Source organism: Oryza glaberrima, chromosome 11 (assembly GCF_000147395.1).
Source record: "Oryza glaberrima chromosome 11, OglaRS2, whole genome shotgun sequence".
Lineage (NCBI taxonomy): Eukaryota > Viridiplantae > Streptophyta > Magnoliopsida > Poales > Poaceae > Oryza > Oryza glaberrima.
Genome location: NC_068336.1, coordinates 24,910,023 through 24,931,327, shown reverse-complemented (window position 1 = coordinate 24,931,327; position 21,305 = coordinate 24,910,023). Strand labels below are relative to the sequence as shown.

The window sequence follows — 21,305 nt, the reverse complement described above, 5'->3', positions numbered from 1 at the left end:
TGTTTCACTCAATGTCTATACACTATTACCTCCTCCTTTTTCCGGGTTTGGGACCGGCAATGCCATTAAAGATGCACACCCAAGAGGGCATAGGAGGAGTTACCTACACACCGGCAAGACAAAAAAAAAACACGCTTATTTTTTTTCATTTATGGATCTTTATCCCTTTTTTGACTTTTTTTTTTGTAATTTTCGTGTTCTCTTCACTCTTTTTTTTTTTGCATTTTTTAATCTTCCAAAGACCAGTAACTAGGTAAAGGTAAAAACAAGAAACAGATGAGAGGTGCAAAATTGTTTGATCCTACAGTAGAATTGTATGGGCACATCTGGGCTTTGAGACTTGAATGGGCCTATCTCGTTGCACACCTTGGCTAGGGTGCCCTGCCTCAGGTCATGGTTAGCATGGAATTTCCTTTACCTACTTGTCTATCTCAATTCGCTAGTCTCAGTCCTGGTGTTCTAGTCAAGCTTAAATAGTTCAGAATCAGATTTGTCCAAAAGAGCAATAGGAGTGGATGAGTCTCCAAAATCTGATACAAGTGCAGAAAAATCTCAATGATCTAGCAACGGAGCATCATTTCAACACACATATATACAAGATTATCCCCTCCTCCTTTTTCCGGGCTTGGGACCGGCTATGTCATTTAGTTACACCTAAGATGACATTGGCGGAGTTACCTACACACCTACAATAAAAAAAAAGCTAAAAAGAAAAGAAACACACACGCAAATCAAACGAAACATGATAATGTATTTTACAATAGCTAAAGAAAATACCTTTTTTTTAATTTTTTTTGACATTTTCCTTTTTTTTTATATTTTTGTTTTTATTTTTTATTTTGTTAAATTTTCAAAGACCAATAACTAGGTAAAGACAAAAATACATATTACAAGTGACCGCACAGCCCAAATTCTTCAAGATTAACAACCTACAAAACAAATAAGCACACACAAATTAATCATGGATGTATATACATAAGCATTTTGGTAATTTAATAACTTAATTAAGGAAAAGAAAATATAAGTGCCATCAGTTTTTCAACACTAATGTTTTCTGGAATTCAACTTACCAAACAATAGACGTGCATTACAAAAGGCATAAAGAAAAGACATATATGGACTATACATAGGCATGTTGATCGGCAATATCCTCTGCTTATTTTAACAAGTAGAATACGAACAAAAATATTAATCAATTTGAACCAATACAAAGACATTTCAGTGGCTATTTTTTTTCACCAAACAAACCTGAATTAGGAGCCCTACACTAGGAACAGATGTTGGGCACATCCCTTTCATCTCCAATAGCCTGCTCACAGGCTGCAGAGAATCTGTAACATTGGGCCAGACCTATTTTTATCATATCTAAAACAATACTCTATAGGCCTAATGTCTTGCAAAAAAATCATGTGTATATGTGTTCATACAAGATTGTGAATGCTAACTTCAATATCTTCTGCACACACGATCGACATAGGACACACTAGTGGAATCGAAGGCTAAATTGATCTTCATCATAGCTAGCACATTGAATAGTTGAATTAAGTGTTATACTTATATCTTGACCTAACAAAGCCCAGTATTTTTAGTCCTACACTTATGCAGCCTATTGTTGGTTGATTTTATCGGATGAGCCCACTAGTCCGATGTAAAGAGATAAGAAGAGAAATTAGTTTTTGTGATCGGTTAAAACTAATTTTGAGTATTAATAGGAGATAAGCTCCCGAGCCCCACCAGTGCTATAAATAGAAGAATCACAGAGAGGAAGGGGACGCTCTAATCTCTCGCCAAAATCCTAAACCCTAATTAGCCTCCGATCGGCAATTGCACTGGAAGGGGTTCGTGACGCTATCTCAGTCACCGGCGCCATCTAGCGAGAAGAAGAAAAGCAAGCTAAAAGAAGAAGAAAAGAAAGGAAGAAAACCGGAGAATCGATGGCTTCTGGTGCAGGTCAGTAGATTAGTTTGTAATTAAAGTAAAGGTGATTGCTTATTGGCTAAAGTAATAAGATCTTGTAATTTAGAACTCCAACATTGTGGTATCAGAGCTGATCTTTAGCCAATCAATCCCTAAACTAATCTCATCATCCCTGTGTAAAGCCATGAGTCTCGGCATATGTTGAATTAGGGTTCATACTTACTGTTTAATTCAAGTTTTCTACCTATCAGTAGAGATTAAGAGAAGAAAGGGGATTGGGATAAACAAGATTGAAACTCCCAATTTCCCCGTACTCAGAACCCTAAGCCGAAGGAAACTAAGAAGGGGATAAACTAGATTGAAATTCCACGAAATTGAGCAAAGGGATAAACTAGATTGAAATTCCCAAAATTAAGAGGGGATAAACGAGATTGAAACTCCCCAAACTCGAAATTTCGAGGAACCCTAATTCGAGGCTTACCGTTTTGGATGCCCTAAGTCCCGGCACCACGCCGGGAAGCGGCATGGCTGCCGCCGTCGCCGTCTGGGATTCATTTCGCCCGCAAGTGCCTCGGGGCCGTGCTTGCCTCCTCCTCCTCGCGGTCGTGCCGGTCGCCACCGTGCACGCGCCGCCTTGGAGCCTCCCCTACCGTTGCCGCCGAGTCGGGACGGGAAGCGACGGCTTGGCGCCACCCTGTGCCGCGCCCCCAGCCGCCGGACGGATACCCCGCCGCGCGCGCCTCGCCTCGCCGGACCGCTGTTGCGCCATCGTCGCCGGTCACTTGGCCGCCGCGATCGGGAAGAGAAAGGGGATCGGGGAGAGGAGAAATTTGGGGGCTAGGGTTTGCCCCTCCTCCCGTCGGCGCTTCATCCGGCGCGGATTTGATCCGAGCCGTCCAAAAGATCAGACGGCTCAGACTCGTCCCGCGTCGGGCCGCCGCCGCCACCGAATATTCAGCCCTTTGGGCCGCACTCAACCCACGTGCTTGCGCACGTAAACCGGGCCGGCTCAATTGTTGGGCCGGCGGTTCGGGTAGATGGGCCGCAACGCACCGCAAGCCCCAAGCGCTGCACGCGCGCAAAGACGAGCCGGCCCAAGTTTGGGCCGGTCTTCGGAAGACATGGGCCAAAAGCCTATTTTAATTAAATCCCGCCATTTTAATGCTTATGATATTCAGAAATTCGTTTATAAGCCTTCTTAGCCAAATAAAGTTGCTGAAAAAATTATTTTAGCCTCTAAATAAAATTATTTCTAGTTAAATGGAACCAACGGGAAGTTTGGCTAGAAAGAAGTCATGATATGGAATTATTTTTTGACCAACATCATTATGATTTCATTATTAAAATTATTATTTTTTCCTTTGATTATTTCTGCCCAACAGTGATATAATTAAGGAATAAATTTAATTATTTCATGGTTATTTCTGCCCAACGGTGATTGACTATGAAAATTCTAAAGTTTATTCGCATATAATTGATTAAGCCAACGTAAATCAATTATGTGCATTATTAATATATTAAATGTTTTATTTTCAGCATTGGGACAGCTTCAAACTATTGTTCCCCTTGATGGATCTAACTACACTGATTGGAAGAATACTGTGCTTTTAAACTTAGCCATGTTAGATTATGACTTGGCCTTAAGAGAGGACATTCCCGAGGAACCTCAAACAACCGAGGAACTCGACATGAATGAGGAAGATTATGAAAATGTTGAGTGGAATTACAAAGAGAAACTGGCTGCTTGGGAGAAGTCCAACAGGATGTCCCTGATGTACATTAAGAATCACATCGCTAAAGAAATTATTGGAGGAATCGTTGATTCCGACAATGCAAAGGCATACTTAGCCAATATTGAAGAGAATTTCAAATCCTCCTCTAAGACTTATGCTAGTACAATCATTAGCAAGATGATCACTAGCAGCTATAATGGCAAAGGAAGCGTTAGAAAGCACATCCTTGAGATGACTCATATGGCACATCAACTTAAGTCCATGGATATGGATGTTACTGAAGGTTTCTTAGTGCATTTCATTATGAGCTCTCTTGGTCCTGACTTTGGTCCCTTTAAGATTAATTATAATACTCAGAAAGAAAAGTGGACCATACAGGAGCTAATTCACATTCAGTGGAAGAGGAAGAGCGTCAGAGAGCTGAGAAACAAAAGCTTAAAGACCAACTCAACCTCGCTAATGCCAATAACAGAGGCAAAAGAAAGATGTATCAAGGAGAATCCTCTAACAGTAAGAAGAATAAGCAGGACCAATCTTAGAAGCATGGAGGGAATAACTCTACTGCTCAAACTTCAGCTGGTCCTCCTAAGAGTCCATATTGTCCTTTCTGTGACACTGATGGACATTGGCAAAGAAATTGCCCACGTTTCAAAGCGTGGCTAGCTAAGAAAGGTACAAACGAACTAAATGAGATATCTAATGTTAATGAATCTCTTTATACTGAATTTTCCCTTAATACTTGGTGGGTTGACTCAGGTGCCAGTGTGCACGTTTGTAACTCATTACAGGAATTCCGTACCGTGCGGAAGGTAGCAAGAGGGGAGCAAAGCCTAAGAGTAGCTGATGGAGCGGAGGTTGAAGTGAGGGCTGTTGGAGACCTCACACTTAGACTCCCTAGCGGCTGCAATTTAATTTTAAATAATGTCTTATTTGCTCCCTATATTAAGAGAAATCTTATTTTAGTTAGAGTCTTAGCAGAGACAGGTTATGACTGTCATTTTACCGAGAGAACATGTTATATTAAGTTTGATAATAAAGTTGTGGGTCTTGCCTTCGTGCGAGACAAACTCTATTTGCTCTCTTTGGATGACTATGTGCTGAATGTTATAATTCTTGTAATGATAAAGCTGAGACGTCATCGAAATTATGGCACTATCGTTTGGGCCACATTTCTAGGGGAGAATTGAACGTCTCATTAAAGAAGAAATACTCCTCCCCTTAGATTTTTCTGACGCAGATCATTGCGTAGATTGCATTAAGGGAAAATTCGCTAAGACAATTAAGAAAGGGGCCACTAGGAGCACAAGTCCACTAGAGATCATTCACACTGATATTTGTGGACCGTTCCCAGTGACATCTGTGGATGGTTTTGACTCGTTCATTACATTCACAGATGATTATTCCCGTTATGGCAAAATTTACCCCATTAATGATCGTTCTGAATCTCTTGAGAAATTTAAGATATTTAAGGCCGAAGTCGAAAATCAGCATAATGCCAAAATTAAAGTTGTGAGATCAGATCATGGTGGTGAATACTACGGGAAGCATGCTCCATTTGGGCAAATTCCTGGTCCATTTGCCTTATATCTCCAACAACATGGGATAGTTGCCCAATATTCCATGCCTGGAGAACCTTAGCAGAATGGAGTAGCAGAACGACGGAACCGCACACTGATGGATATGGTGCGCAGTATGCTAAGTCATTCTACTCTGTCAAATAAATTGTGGATTGAAGCATTAAAGACAGTTGCCCATATAATAAACAGAATTCCAAGCAAGTCGGTGCCTAAGACTCCTTATGAATTATGGACCGGAAGAAAGCCGACATTAAATTATTTACGCATATGGGGCTGTCGTGCAGAAGCCAGAATATTCAACCCACAATTGAAGAAACTAGACCCTAAGACTGTGAGCTGTCATTTCATCGGATATCCAGAAAGATCTAAGGGATACCGATTTTATTGTCCAGACCGTGTCACTAAATTTGTGGAGACTAGACACGCTGTCTTCTTAGAAAATAATGAAGCAGGGAGCTCACAAGCTAAGGAAATTGATCTTGACGAAATTCGGGCCAATGCCCCAATACTAGAAATCCAAGAAACTAATATTTCATTTATTCAGACTGAGCCACATAATGTAGTGCTGCCAACAATGGGTAATTCTGGACCCGCTGGCTCTACACCTAATGTTGAAGAAAGTGTTGATGGTAATAATGATGAAACTAATGAGCCTCAACAGAATTCCACAACACAAAATGAAGAACCTCCACAAGAAGATGCTCAACCGCATGTCAACAATGATGAAAATCAACAATTAAGAAGATCACAGCGGGCAAGGAAATCTGCCATTCCCGATTATTATGAAGTTTATATGAACGAAGATATAGGGAAGGTAGATGACCCCACCTCATTTAAAGAAGCCATAAGCAGTAAGAACTCATCCAAGTGGCTCCAAGCCATGGAAGATGAATTAAAATCAATGAACCAGAACAAAGTGTGGGATGTAGTAGAAGTTCCTGAAGGAGTCAAAACAGTAGGCTGTAAATGGGTCTACAAAACCAAGCTAGACTCTAAAGGGAACATCGAACGATTCAAAGCAAGACTTGTGGCTAGAGGGTTTTCGCAGAGAGAAAGAAATGATTATAATGATACATTTTCTCCTGTCTCTAAGAAAGACTCATTTAGAATTGTCATGGCTTTAGTAGCTCACTATGACTTAGAACTCCATCAGATGGATGTGAAGACTGCATTTCTAAATGGTGATTTAAATGAGAATGTCTACATGGCACAACCGGAAGGTTTTGTTGTGGAAGGAAAAGATCATTTAGCATGCAAACTAAAGAAATCCATTTATGGACTTAAGCAGGCATCCAGACAATGGTACATTAAATTCGATGAAGTAATCAAAAATTTTGGATTTAAGGAAAATGAGGTGGACAATTGCATTTATATGAAGAATAAAGGTGGGAAATTTATCATACTAGTACTCTATGTTGATGACATTCTATTAGCAAGCAGCGATAAGAATCTGCTGTGAGAAAGTAAAGACTTTTTGTCATCAAAATTTGATATGAAAGATCTCGGTGAGGCATCTTATGTCTTGGGCATTGAAATTCGCCGAGATAGGTCCAAAGGAGTACTAGGATTATCTCAAGAAGCATATATTTTCAGAGTGTTGGAAAGATATAATATGAGCAAATGCTCTACAACACCTGCTCCAATAATTAAAGGGGATAAATTTGGTTCATTCCAAAGCCCAAGAAATGAATTAGAGACTAAAGAAATGAAGACGGTACCGTATGCTTCACCTGTCGGAAGCTTAATGTATGCACAAGTCTGTACGCGACCAGATTTGGCATTCGTTACTGGGATGCTTGGTAGATTTTTATCTAATCTAGGATTGGACCACTAGAAAGGAGTTAAGAAAGTCTTGCGTTATTTACAAGGAACTAAGCATTACATGCTCACATATAAGAGGTCTGATAAGCTTGAGGTCTTAGGCTATTCAGACGCTGACTTCGTAGGGTGCTTAGACACTAAGAAATCCACTTCGGGTTATATCTTCACCCTGGCGAGGGGAGCTATTTCATGGAAAAGCTCCAAGCAGACGCTTACTGCATCGTCAACAATGCAGGCAGAATTTGTGGCATGTTATCATGCAATGGGGCAGGCTGTATGGCTTAAGAATTTCATCCCGAAATTAAGAGTGGTTGACAGCATAGCCAAACCACTAACAATATACTGCGATAATGAGGCTGCAGTATTCTATACGAGTAACAACAAGTCAAGTGAAGCTGCCAAACACATTGGCATTAAGTTTCATGTTGTGAAAGATAGAGTACAGGATCAAACAACTAAAGTTGAGTACATTAGTACTAAATTAATGCTCGCGGATCCGCTTACCAAAGGCTTACCTCCCAACTTATTTAAAGAACATGTAGCTGGCATGGGATTAAGCCATTGCTTTTGAATTTGATCCTAGGAATGGGGAGCATAAGCATCGATCAACACCCGCTAAGTAAAGTTGAGTTTATTTAAGTACTATAGTGAACTATAAGTCTTGTTGTCTTAATGACACTTAATGTTGTTATGACACATTGCTTTGGGGAGCTATGTTGCTTAGTGGACTCGTTAGTAAGTCTCAAAATCAAGGAGAGAATGTTGGTTGATTTTATCGGATGAGCCCACTAGTCCGATGTAAAGAGATAAGAAGAGAAATTAGTTTTTGTGATCAGTTAAAACTAATTTTGAGTATTAATAGGAGATAAGCTCCCGAGCCCCACCAGTGCTATAAATAGAAGAATCACAGAGAGGAAGGGGACGCTCTAATCTCTCGCCAAAATCCTAAACCCTAATTAGCCTCCGATCGGCAATCGCACTGGAAAGGGTTCGTGACGCTATCTTAGTCACCGGCGCCATCTAGCGAGAAGAAGAAAAGCAAGCTAAAAGAAGAAGAAGAAAAGAAAGGAAGAAAACCGGAAAATCAATGGCTTCTGGTGCAGGTCAGTAGATTAGTTTGTAATTAAAGTAAAGGTGATTGCTTATTGGCTAAAGTAATAAGATCCTGTAATTTAGAACTCCAACACCTATGAACCAAATGCTAAACATTTATGTTGGGACAAGTCCTTGGATGGATATATCCATCTACGATATTCCTATTGGCATATAGTGAATACCAATGTCATCATGGCATATTTTTGGTGATATAACCCATCAAATGTTAGAATAACTTCCACGATGGAAGTGCAGAGCAGGGGTATGAATGTACAACCCAATGAAGCATCAGATTTGGGTGGAAGATTCCAACGGATCAGTGTACATACCTCATACCTTTTAATAGGGAAACCACTCGTTAACTTCCAACTCATCTTCATGGTGCTGGTTGTGTTGCTCTCGAAGCCTAGGGACCCATAGAGAAGAGATCTCTTGCATATCCTCATAAAGCCACAGCTGCTCCAAACTGCCCAACTCCTCAACGCACCTCAAATTTGGGCAATCACGTGCATACATCACTCTCACATGGGGAAGGTTGGAGATTCTCTCTAAGTCTCCACACTCCTGAACGTGAATGGCATAAGAGAGGAACCAGAGATCCTCCACCGTCTTCAAGCTGCTTGCTCCACATATAAGGATCCCCTTCAAGTTGGTGGCCTGCTGTCCAAGCTGTGGTGGGAGAGCCCTCAGCTTGGGGCAGCCTATTAGATCCAACTTAGTCAAACAGGGCATCAGCCATGACAACCTTGGAAACAGGGCAGCAGCTCCATCATCTCCCCCTTCCTTAGCTGCTGTAGCTACTTCCTCCTCTTCTTGTTCAACAAACGACCACTCCTCCCAGTTGGGCATATCGTTGATGATCAACCATTCGAGCTTGGGGAAAGCAACTGCCTCTGTGCATCTGAGATTACCCACCCCACAACCAATAAATTCGGGTCCAATCTTGGTAATTTCTTTTGCTCCATCAATTCTCAAGTATTTCAAGTTGGGGAGCTGCCCCATTGGTGGAAGATGCATGCAGGATTTGCAATCTTCAAGGATCAGGAATTTCACTGAAGACAAATGGGTAGTCCCAAGCCAAGTGGGGAACCTCCGACCAAAGAATGCACCAATAAAAAGATCTTCTAAGTTGTGTGGTGGTGTTAGATGCTCAAAGATCTTCTCAACATTGCTGACATCTTCCTCTGAATATTCTTCATCTGTCTGTTCAGTGCAGGATAGCATGAGAACTTTCAGATGAATTTTGTCTGTTAGCAGCAATGACTCTGTTCCGCTGCATGGAGTTGCTCTTTCTAACTTGTCCAAGTAAAGCCGCCGCAACTGTGAAAGATGAGCCAACTCTTGCAAGTTCCATCCAACTTGCATTTTAGTATTGTTGCTTCCACAACCAATAGGAATTCCATTTAAATCATTGAGGAATTTCAGTCTTCCTATCCCATTTGGGACAAGATTTATTGGTGTCAATTCAAGACCAAGCCGCCTTAAATTACACAATTGAGTGGTTGCTAAAGGAAGGCTATGCAAAGATTCACACCTCTGCAAGTTCAATGTTTGAAGGTTTTGAAGGGAACCAATGGACTCCGGTAGACAAGATATGTTGGTTCCATCAAGATTAAGTAAACGTAGATGGATTAAATTTCCAACATAATCTGGTATTGTTTGCACAAGTGAGTCGCTTAGATCCAAAACACGAAGATAACTTAATCTCATGAAAAGTGTGTTATCAATTGCTCGTGGCTGTTTATCAGTTGTAAAAGTTCTCAACTTAATCTCCTCTTTACCCATGCTAGGTATGACTACCATATCTTTCTCGGTGATAACTAAAATGCGTCGCAGTTTATATATAGTATTGTCCACCAATGATGTTGGATCTCCAATATAACATTCTTCTCTTGATAGATAACAAGCAAGTTGCCTTAAGAGATCATGCATTTTGCATTTGCTCTGATCAAAATATGTGCCAACTGGTTGGAGGAGATTCCTATGTATTAGCTCATAGTAGTACTCTTCCGCTGTATCTTCTAGTAGTTGATCTTTTTGCACTTCTAGAAAACCTTCAGCAACCCACATCCTGATAAGGTCATCACGATCAAATACCCAGTCTTCAGGAAATACGATACAATAAAGAAAACATTGCTTCAAATGCTGTGGTAAATCGTCATAACTTAGATATAGGCCACCACTTATTTCCTTAGGAAGCTTAGTCATGGACCAAACATTTCTAGTTAAAATCTTTCTCCATTCGCTTTCTGTTTTATCTTTGCTTGCCATAACTCTAGCAACAACTTTGATAGCAAGAGGGAGCCCACCACATTTCTGAACAATCTCAATCCCTATATCCCACAAATTTTGCACTTCTTTCTCTTCCAGGATGTTCATGCTCTTCCATAGAAGCTCCCAACCAACATCAAGTGACATCAGGTCAACACGATGTATTAGCTCAACCCCGATTTCTAGAGCGACAGTATCATACCGAGTAGTTACTACAATTATTCCTGAGGATGCAGCATGCAGTGGAGTTCTTAGTAGATTTGTCCATACATCAGACTGCCATAGATCATCCAACACAATGAAAAAACTCTTGTTTTTAATGGCTAATGCAAGCTTGGTTTGGAGCTCTTCAAGTAGTTCATCTTGAGCATAATGAACCTCCATGGTTCGAAGTAGTTGTCTCAAAAGATGAACTGGGGAGTACTCCTTAGAAACACAAATCCAAGCACGTCTGCTGAAGCTATCTTTTAATTTCTGATCATTGTATACTTTCTGAGCTAAAGTTGTCTTTCCGATTCCCCCTGTTCCAACAATAGCGATCTTGTAAGCCTTACCTTCCTTGTGTGTAAGCACCAGGCTCACCAATTTTCTACAAGCATGTACTATCTCTTTCCCCACAATGTTGGGTTCGACAACGTTAGATCTTTTTCTCAGTTCTGATGTTGAACCTTTATCAGCTGGCTCTGTATTCCCAAGTGTCGCAAATATGTTATCCTTTTCAATTTTCTCTATTTTTTTGTTCAGGCTTCTAATTTTTTCACCAACCTCATGGCGAATCTGAATATTGGAAAAGCAAGAGAGAAGTGAAAGCCCACTGCACGCAGTTGTTTTTCTCGGTGGTGAAGAATGGCCATTTAATAGCTTGCTTCCTTCAAAACTAGCCAAATCAATAATGTCATCAGCGTCATACATAGCATCTTTTAGCCGAGAAATCCAATTGTGTATTGCTGAGTCATCCATGCCCCTATTCTCCGCATCACTGACAAAGCACCGTATTTGTTCCATTCTTTCCTGCAGTTCCCTGAGTTCTTCTTTTACACCTAAAATTAGTATTGCCTCCTCAGTAATGATCTCTTGCAACTTCTTGGCACATGATCCAATGAAAGAATCCAGTATGGTTGCCATAGAGAAAAGCGTTGAGGGTGATGCTCCAAAATATCCAAGTAAATCACGCAAGAGAGTAATACCGTCTGAAAATGGACAAAAGTTGAATTGGTTTCAGAGCATCTTTGTTGAGAAATTTTAGTCCTTGAGAGGTATTAAGAGGTACCAAAATATCCAAGTACTAAGAGGTACATGAGGCATAACCTGACATAGCATGTTTAAATGCGATACAATACAATAAAGAAAACATTGCTTTGGCACTGTTGTGTGTTTGAACATGAGGCATAACCTGACATAGCATGTTTAAATGGAAGCAAGCATCGTAAATGTATAGTTTAAATTGATGCTAACCTTGGGTGATATTTTAACCGGTCCTGTTTTTGAAACACAATATAAATCTATTGCTGTAAACAAAATATAACTTTCAACAAAATTAAGGTAGAAGTTTTTACGTGTTCGTTGGAATAAAGTGTAAATGTAGAAAAAAATCATATAATTAGGCCAATAATGTGTTATAAGAGCACAATGTAAATCTAGAGAAAGCTACGCAAAAGAGAACAACAAAGAACACAAATTAAATCTAGAGATAATGAACTAAGAACCTGTAACACTAGTGTCCGGTAAATGACTTAACTCCAATACAACGTAAATCTACAGGAAACCACGCAAAAGAGAAAATTAAACCGTGCAGATGTTAGCGCATACGGTTGTACCTATGCAGTACCTATTATAATTTAGGAGACAATTTTGCCCTTTTCTCTCTACAAGTAAAATTATGTTTTTACTCTTAGTACCGAAGTACCTATATCAATCTTAAATACTTTTAACATGATACCCGTGATTGAGGAGCATTGGATCTTTACCCTTTTAGGAATGCAAACACTACAAAACCTTCGGAATTTGGTACCTCCTAGTACTGGAGATACCGAGAGGCACCAAATTTTATACTAGAAAATATGGCACCTCCTAGTACCTCCTCAAGAACTATAAAATCACTCATCTTTGTTACAGAGCACATCTTTAGCTAGCTAGCATGTTATTTTGCAATCTGTCTTGAGAAAGTAAGCATATACTGATTACTGAAGCTGAAGAATTGAAATAATTAAGGGGGTTACCTTTCGGTGGCTTCTTGGATCAACAGGAAAACGAGAAAGAAGGAAGCGGCTCAAATTGTGGTGTTAATTTTGCTCAAGTTGACAAAACGAACTTGCTTGGCATGAGAGCTGAGGTGAGGCTGAGGTGAACCGGGTCGATGGGAATGGCAATGGAGTAGGCGGGTGTCTTTTGGAGCGCAAGATGACCACTGAGCGAGCCAACGTTTCGATTGGCTAGCTCCTAAGCTACCACAACAAGCAGAAAATTGTTCAAACCCTATGTTGTGAGGAAAGACTCAGTTGAGCCTGAGAGCAAGGCCTTTGATGCGTGCAGCTGAGGCATCGCTGGTCACAAGGAAGACAACGAGCAAGTTCCTTGTGAGGGGCTCTCTTATGCAGTGTTCAAATAATACAATGGCTCTCTTATCCATCTCACCGTTTATGTCCCACTGTGCATGAGTTTGTTTTCGAGTGTGCAAATTGCACGGGCAAGACAAGCCATCAAGGTTGATGTTTCAGCTACATATATAAATTTCTCCATCGTGCTACTAAAAAGATTCCCATGTCAGGGAAGATATTTGGAGTTTTGGACTGAAATTCATTCAAAGTACTCCACCCTAGTAAATAGAGAAAGCAAGGTCCAAATATTTCAACTTATGTAAATAAGAAAGAAAGAAAGAAAGAAAGAAAGAACTTGTGTCTAAATATCGTTGCTTTTTGCAAAAACCCAGGGAATGCAAATTGATTACCTGATTTCTGAAAGAAAAAAGTAAGAAAGAAAGAAAGGAAAATGGCCCTGATAAGGGAAAAGTAGGCAAGGTCTAGAAGCTGTGTTTGGAGAAAGAGTCTAAGCTAGGGCCCTGTAGTCTAGCTCAAACACAAGGATCATAACTTCAATTTGGACTTATTCTGGATACATGCAACATTAATTCATGGTCATGTGTTGGCTTGCTATGTTCAAAGCTAGACCATTTATTATTCCTTGTGAGGGCTATCACTAGAGTACTTGCGCTAGTTGGGATTCAATTTTTACATCTATTTTGGTGCATCCCATGAGGGATAACAACTCGGATTAGAAGCTACTCAGATGAGATACATTCAATTTATATCGCCTGGGAAATTTATCAGTTGGGAACATATTAATATGCGTGCTATACACGTCGTATTCTAAGGGTATCGGTAGGCGTATTTTGGGTCTAGGCCTAATATGTCTGCAGCCCATATTTTTAGGTGTGGCCAATTACATTCTTTTAGAGACTTAGGCATTTTTTTTTCTTAGGCAAAAGTGCACGTGGTCAAGTGCCCAATACATTAAAATCCTTTTATACCGCTGTTACTCAACTTTTTAGGAGTTGGTACAATGCATTTCAAAAGATGCCAAATAGTAAAGCTTTATATAGCTGTCCCGTTGACTTTTTTATATAAGTCAAGGCGTTGTTTGGGCTTATAAAGCAATTGATTGGATACAATATCGTTGCTTTTTACCACGTAAGTGTGCATTTTCATTGACCAATATTATGGCTTAGGCTGATTATATATTTCGGTCATTTTCCAAGCGGTTGATAAATCCTTTATGAGTTTTTTTACTCAGATTTTACACTACATATGTCGTATATTTCTAGGTGTGGTGAAACCATGTGACTTTTATAGGGATTTAAGCACATTTGTTAAAGTAGTGTGTGCATGGTGTATGCCCGATACTTTGAAAATTTCTTTATTCACAGCATACAAGCTTCTTTATAGATGTTTTTCTATGTGAATTTTCAAAGATGTAGTCGACTTTAGGTTGCACGCATCATATTTTATAAAGAAGTCGGTATATCACTCGGATCATGTTATTCGGGGATTCACACCGCATATGCTATATATTAAGTCACTTGGTTGAGTATAATTATCAAAACCACTCGGTTGGTTGAATTTTTTATTACTTGACTATATGCTTAGTTTGTTCAACTAACCACATAGTCGGGGGCTACACATAATTAAGTGCATCTAGTCGATGCACCTAAGTATATATTATTTTTAAATTTCTTCAGCCTTTCACAGCCTTATGATTTGGTAAATGCACTCTGGAGACTAAGGCATAGATGATTGAAGCACTCGGGCTTTTTGAGATTTGACTTGGAAGAAGATTATCTCATCGACTGTGAAGGTCTCAGGGGCTACTGTGAAGATTATGGGTACCACATACCCACATGGATGGGCTATTCGACTGGTTACAGGGGATAGATCAGGTATATAGGATATGTATAAGACTAGGACTCGGGTATTACGTTTACATTTGTATCAAGGAACGACATGTAGTCCTGGTTTGTTAAGATTGTAGATTAGATATAGGAAACTTAAACCGTATGAGGATAAGTTTCTATCTTGTAAATTCAAACAAAAAGTCTTTGGTGCTGTGGGACAGAGTGTGTCAGCCAAAGGATAAAGGTGGCTTGGGAGTAATTGATCTCAGATCCAAAAGAACGCCCTTCTCTTGAAAAAATTGCATAAATTATATAATAGGTTACCAATTCCCTGGGTTAATTTGATTTGGAATACTTACTACAGCTCAAAAGTGCCACATGCTGTCTCCCCTAAAGGATCCTTTTGGTGGAGAGATGTTCTGCAATTTGTGGGTATCTTTAAGGGAATTTCAACCTGTAATGTTGGGGATGGTAAATCCTGTTTGTTTTGGGAGGATCTGTGGAATAATAAGGTCAGATCATCTGTCTTTCCTAGGATTCACTCTTTTTCCAGGGATGCCAATATCTCAGTTCATATGTTATCCTTAAAGGATCTTTCAGAACTTTTTGTCCTGCCACTGTTTGAGCAAGCCCTTCAGGAATATATGATAATTTCAACTTTTGATCCTATGGATCAGCTCAATGATGAGAAGGATAGTTGGACTTATGCTTGGGTAATGGTATTTTCTCCTCTCAGAAGATTTATGCTATGAATTTTTCGCAGATTCAGGTGCCGGCTTATATCAATTGGATTTGGAAGAGCAAGTGTGTTTCTGTTAACCACTAAATTTGGTAATCCAAGGATCGGATGTAAAGGAGGAATCGAGATGGAAATCGAGATAGAGATTGCCCCGGAAACATAGTGAAGATCGGCTAAAGTCCGAATCAGCTACGACTAAGATCGGCAGAGTTCGAGTCAGACAAGGTTAGCCGATGGAGCCGAATCCGACAATATGATACATCATATGTTGTCGGGTTAGGTTGATGTGCTTTATGATGATTGCCACACATGGATAGAGTCATGAGAAGGCAATTGTATCTATTAATTAGGATATTTTATGTAATTTCCTTAGAGATATGTTTGGGCAAAAGTCTGCCGCAAAGACTTATGGTATCTTAGAGTTTGTTAGAGATAATAGTCGTGTCCGATATGGACATATCTTGTAATTCTCGGGTATAAATAGACCCGAGCCCCATGTAATCGAATTAACACACGTTCAATACAATCTCGGCGCATCGCCACCCTTTTTACTTTCGTTTTGTTTTGACGAGTTCTTGCTTTCGGTTGAGCTGCATCGGTTTCGATCTTCAACAAGAGGTAAAACTTGTTATGGCGGCTTGCGTTCTCGGGATTAGTGCTTCCATCTTTATGAAACTCTAATCTTGTTTATGTAATTCGTCAAGTTATCATATATCTTATATAATCTCTGGCAATATCGTTATCTAACCTACAATCGGCTAACATCTGACGGCAGAAGGCAGCCGATTAGGATAAATATCGAGGTTAGCTTAGATTATATAAGGTATCCACCACTTTATGACACATCCAACGACTTGATTGTCTAGATATTGTCTTTCTTTTCATACTTATAGTTGCATCAGTTGAGTTTGATCTTATGAGTCGTGATTAGAATCTTAATCTCTAGCCTGTCTTTGGTTGCCGATTAGGGTAGTATCGGAGTTTTAGCCGATCTTACCTGATTTAACTACATTTATTTCATATGCTTGATTGACATGTTAAATCTGCCATTTATGTTAAGATCTTACCGCAGTTAAGTATATTAGGCTTTTGTTTAGTATATTCTACTTGCTTTAACATCTTAGTATAGAGTGGTATCGGAGTATTAGCCGATACATGCTAGATCTATCCGATCGGCTATACTATGAATATATATAGTCTCATTATTAACATATATTTCGTTCTAAGTGATTTATACTGTCTTGGCATGGCGTCCGATCTATCCCAATCACTTGATTTAAGTATATATTGATATAAGGACTATATACCGTTAATATCTACAGCCGATCGAGTAGATTTAGTTCTTTCTTACTTATTAATGACTGTCGATCGATACATATATGACATCGGCTCAAAAATAAATGATATGTCATCGGCACCTAGCCGATCGGCTATCGTTTATGGATTTAACAGCGATTTCTTTGTCTTTGTTTCTTGTTGATTACAGTAATCAACTGGCACGCTCACACACCCAGAGGCAAGTTTTGGACCTGCACTGGAGTTAAGCAGATCTCCCAGGCCTCGTGTTTTCGCATCAACAGTTTCCAAGGTCAAAGTTTTTGGTTGGCTTCTTTTAATAGATCGCTTAAACACTTATGATATGCTGGACAGAAGGCGTTGTTCCCCTGAAAATGCTTCTTTGAGCTGTGTCTTGTGTTCTACAGGAATGAGAGAAACAACCTTGCATCCCTTCTTTCAGTGTCCTTTCAGTTCTGAATGTTGAGCTCAATTTGGTGTGATTTGGGATTTATCCCTTAGTTTTGGTGAAATGTTGTTTGCTACCAAGAATTGTTATATGTCTTCACACTGTGTTGAGAAGGTGCGCTATGTTGCTTGGAATATTTGGAAGCAAATGAATTGTTTAATTTTTAATAATGTTGCCCGTTCAGTTTCCTTTTGGAGAGCTCTCTTTAAGACTAATCTCTCCCTATTAGTCCATAGGCTTAATATTTTAGAGAGAGATTCTCTTAATTTGTGGATTAATTTGTTGTAATTTGAACCTTTTGTTTCGTTTAATATATTAACTGTGGGGGCTTCCCCTACAGTGTTTCCCCTCAAAAAAGTTTCTATCTTGTAACCCTGTCACCCAACCTATATAAGGCGAGCAGGGAGGCCCCTCCAAGGGCATGAACACAGAGATTCGCAACCCGATCGTCAGATCTATACTACACCCGGCGGATTCAAATCCCTAAACAGGAGTAAGGTATTACCTCTCATTGAGAGGGCCTGAACCTGTATAAATCCTTATCTCTGGATCCATTCACTTTTAGGTCTCGTGTGCTACCCCGTTTATATTGCCAAAATATAGTTTCGACAGTGATTGAGGGGCGTTGGATCTTTACCCTTTTTGGAATGCAAACACCGTAAAACATTCAGAATTGGTACCTTCTAGTACTGGAGGTATCGAGAGGTACCAAATTTTACACTAGAAAATATGGTACCTCCTCAAGGACTATAAAATCACTCATCTTTTTTACAGAGCACATCTTTAGCTAGCTAGCATGTTATTTTGCAATCTGTCTTGAGAAAGTAAGCATATACTGATTACTGAAGCTGAAGAATTGAAATAATTAAGGGGGTTACCTTTCGGTGGCTTCTTGGATCAACGGGAAAACGAGAAAGAAGGAAGCGGCTCAAATTGTGGTGTTAATTTTGCTCAAGTTGACAAAACGAACTTGCTTGGCATGAGAACTGAGGTGAACCGGGTCGATGGGAATGGCAATGGAGTAGGCGGGTGTCTTTTGGAGCGCAAGATGACCACTGAGCGAGCCAACGTTTCGATTGGCTAGCTCCTAAGCTACCACAACAAGCAGAAAATTGTTCAAACCCTATGTTGTGAGGAAAGACTCAGCTGAGCCTGAGAGCAAGGCCTTTGATGCGTGCAGCTGAGGCATCGCTGGTCACAAGGAAGACAACGAGCAAGTTCCTTGTGAGGGGCTCTCTTATGCAGTGTTCAAATAGTACAATGGCTCTCTTATCCATCTCACCGTTTATGTCCCACTGTGCATGAGTTTGTTTTCCAGTGTGCAAATTGCACGGGCAAGACAAGCCATCGAGGTTGATGTTTCAGCTACATATATAAATTTCTCCATCGTGCTACTAAAAAGATTCCCATGTCAGGGAAGATATTTGGAGTTTTGGACTGAAATTCATTCAGAGTACTCCACCCTAGTAAATAGACATCCATGGGTATAACTACTGAATTGCCATTTATATTAATACAATAATTAGCTTATCATACTTAAACTAAAGTTCTAGGGACAAATCATGCACAGTATGAGGTACATAACCAACACTAAAAAGTATTACTACATTCTTATCATGTGAGGTATTCATAGAAGTATGTTTTTTTTTCTGTGTAGTGTAGTGTATCTACTCTTAATATGGGACTACAACTAAAGAATGGTTCATCTTTTACAATTACATAATTGTATATAGGACTGGTGAGAATAAGACTAACTAATTAACAGCAAACAATACACAGTCTAACATATTAAAATGAACGGAAGAAGGCAATTATTTCATAAAATAATATTTGATACTAACCACTGTAAATTTCATATAGTGCAGTGATCCCTCTACCCCTATTCAGTTGGTATGCAAAGTTCCTATTTATCTTGGATGATGATATCATGGTGACTTGAGGAGCACATATCTAGCTAGTATGTTATTTTGCATGTGTTTTGCCACAAGACCATACTGGATCACTGAATCTGAAAAAATGAAATAATGAGGTTACCTTTTTCTATAGCTTCTTGGGTAAACGGGCAACCAGAAAGAAATATCTGGCAACAAAGTTGAGGGGTTTTACTCAAGTACAGAAGGCGAACTTGCTCAGCATGAAAGGCAAGACCGGAGTGATCCTAGATCAATGGGAACAGCAGCGGCATGGGGCGCGTCTGCTGCATCGCAAGACGACATTTCCATCAGACCCAACAACCAAGGCAAGCACATGCTATGTTGCGAGGAATTGAAAGAAAGACTCACCCCAGAGCGAGGCCTTTGGTGCGTGCAGCCATGGCAAGCCGGCAAATCGATCGCCTATTGCGAGGAAGATGACGAGCAAGTTCCCCGGTGATTGCGTGGATCATCCAGATGGGCTGGCTCTTATGCAGTGACAAAGAGTGGAAGACAAGAGATATTGCTGTTAGGTGGTATGTCCATTTAGCTTTTCTGTATGTGTCCCAGTGTGGATGTGAAAAGAACAGATTCCAGTGTCCACTTATTCTGAAACGATAAGAACATCTTGACTTGCTGACTTGTATTGGGCAAAATGCAAGAAAGGATTTACGGATGGCTGGGCTGATCACCACTAACAGTAACGCTGTCAACTTATCTGGTTCAGCTTCACCAAGATCAATTGCTCACCATTCATTGTCTAGAAAAATGATCGATTCTCACCATTGGGTTGTTTTCTGGCCTTCTGTCCATCACCGTATTCTCCTCTGAACTGACTGGTTTGAACGTTATTTTCACGGTTGTTCTATCTTTTCGGAATGAAATAATATTACCTTTTTTCAACTTGTGCACTCATGCACAATTGCACACAACATATTGCTGCACTTGTAGTCCTCTCCTCTGCCAGCGGAATTGCAGGGCAGCCGCAGCTTTCTAGCCAAGAGATGTTCAGAACTGCAATTATATGCTTCAACAGATTGAACATGAATATTTGCCTACATCTACATGAATTTGGTCTTGAGTTAAATATGCAAGAACATCAAAGAGCAACCAACAATGTCGAAACTAATAACCGAATGAGAAGATTCAGATATTCATTATTGTCCATTGATTTAAGATCACCACCTTCCTCCTTGGGTGCTACTATTTCCAGGTTTTGTTGGATCAACAGTGCCTTTGTTATATAACATCATGCATATATATTGTGCGATTCTGACCGGCTGATTAGTGATTAGTAGTATTTGTTTGTAACGATGTTATTCTTTCATTTGTTGGCTCAACCAGATCCATGGGTACTTTTATGTTGAAAACATCTACATAGACGATGCTTATGAGCAATCCAGAAAACAAAAGGTCTATTTTGCATTCGGGGAAGTCATAGTCAAGTAGCGTAGCACTGTGCCCGTAAAAAATCGAGTCTCACTCTGGTGCTTTCTACTTGTAGTAGAAATTAATCCGAACCGTTAATCGTATTTAATCGTAGGGTTGAGATCTAATTCTACTCCCACCATATTTTATAGGAGTAGAAATGTGGAGGGGTATATTTGTCCAAGGTGATAATTCGAGTATGGGTATTATCGTAATTTGTCTTTATCTAACTCTTCACTCTCTCTCTATCCTAATCGACGATGCCATTCCCCATCATCCCTCTCCGTAGCCAGTTCCCCTCCCTCGCTGCCTCCATCACCGTCCATCTCCCTCGCCACCTCCGTCGCCTCCAGCGCCATCGGCATCTCCTTCCCCTCCAGCGCCATCGCCTCCCCCGGCCTCGTTGCCTTCTCCGCCTCCTCCGTCGCTGTCCGTCTTCCCCGTCCGTGTCGCCTTCTCCGCCCCCCTCCGTGTCGCCTTCTCTGCCCCCCTCCGTCGCTGTCTGCCTCCCCCACCCTCGCCGCCTCCGTCGCCATCCGTATCCCCTCGCCCGCGTCGCTTTCTCCGCCCCCCTCCGTCGCCGTCCGACTCCCCCGCCCTCGCCGCCTTCTCCACTCCCTCCATCGCCGTCTGTCTTCTGGCTTATTTATGCTCAAGCGTATGGAGCACTGGAATGGGGA

The 21,305-nt window shown here is 40.5% G+C and overlaps 2 protein-coding genes across 7 annotated transcripts; one reads left to right on the top strand and one right to left on the bottom strand.

Annotated features, from left to right (window-relative positions):
- Positions 1-516: 516 nt before the first annotated feature.
- On the bottom strand, positions 517-19,697 carry LOC127754092 (putative disease resistance protein RGA3). 6 transcript variants are annotated; one of them, XM_052279555.1, is made up of 3 exons: positions 19,126-19,281; positions 8,473-11,604; positions 517-929 (listed from the first exon to the last, which is right to left on the bottom strand). In XM_052279555.1, exons 1-2 carry the CDS (start codon positions 19,211-19,213, stop codon positions 8,483-8,485), a joined length of 3,210 nt encoding a protein of 1,069 aa, XP_052135515.1. In that variant the 5' UTR covers positions 19,214-19,281; the 3' UTR covers positions 517-929; positions 8,473-8,482. The 6 variants fall into 6 exon arrangements, 5 of the variants coding, with proteins under 5 accessions (XP_052135515.1, XP_052135516.1, XP_052135517.1 ...); XM_052279556.1 differs by having other exon boundaries at positions 8,480-11,604; XM_052279557.1 differs by lacking the exons at positions 517-929; positions 19,126-19,281 and adding exons at positions 19,319-19,478; positions 19,567-19,697 and having other exon boundaries at positions 8,220-11,604.
- LOC127754110 (uncharacterized) lies at positions 1,724-5,182 on the top strand. Its single transcript, XM_052279574.1, has 3 exons — positions 1,724-1,950; positions 3,454-4,322; positions 4,439-5,182. The coding sequence occupies exons 1-2, from the start codon at positions 1,935-1,937 to the stop codon at positions 4,311-4,313; spliced, it is 876 nt and encodes a 291-aa protein (XP_052135534.1). The 5' UTR covers positions 1,724-1,934; the 3' UTR covers positions 4,314-4,322; positions 4,439-5,182.
- Positions 19,698-21,305: the final 1,608 nt, after the last annotated feature.

Excerpts from the sequence above, each read along its gene's own strand:
- LOC127754092 (XM_052279555.1), bottom strand. The coding sequence starts at position 19,213 with ATGATATCATCATCCAAGATAAATAGGAACTTTGCATACCAACTGAAT. Across the intron at positions 11,605-19,125 it reads ACTATATGAAATTTACAGTG|ACGGTATTACTCTCTTGCGT; the intron begins GTTAGTATCAAA and ends GTCCATTTTCAG.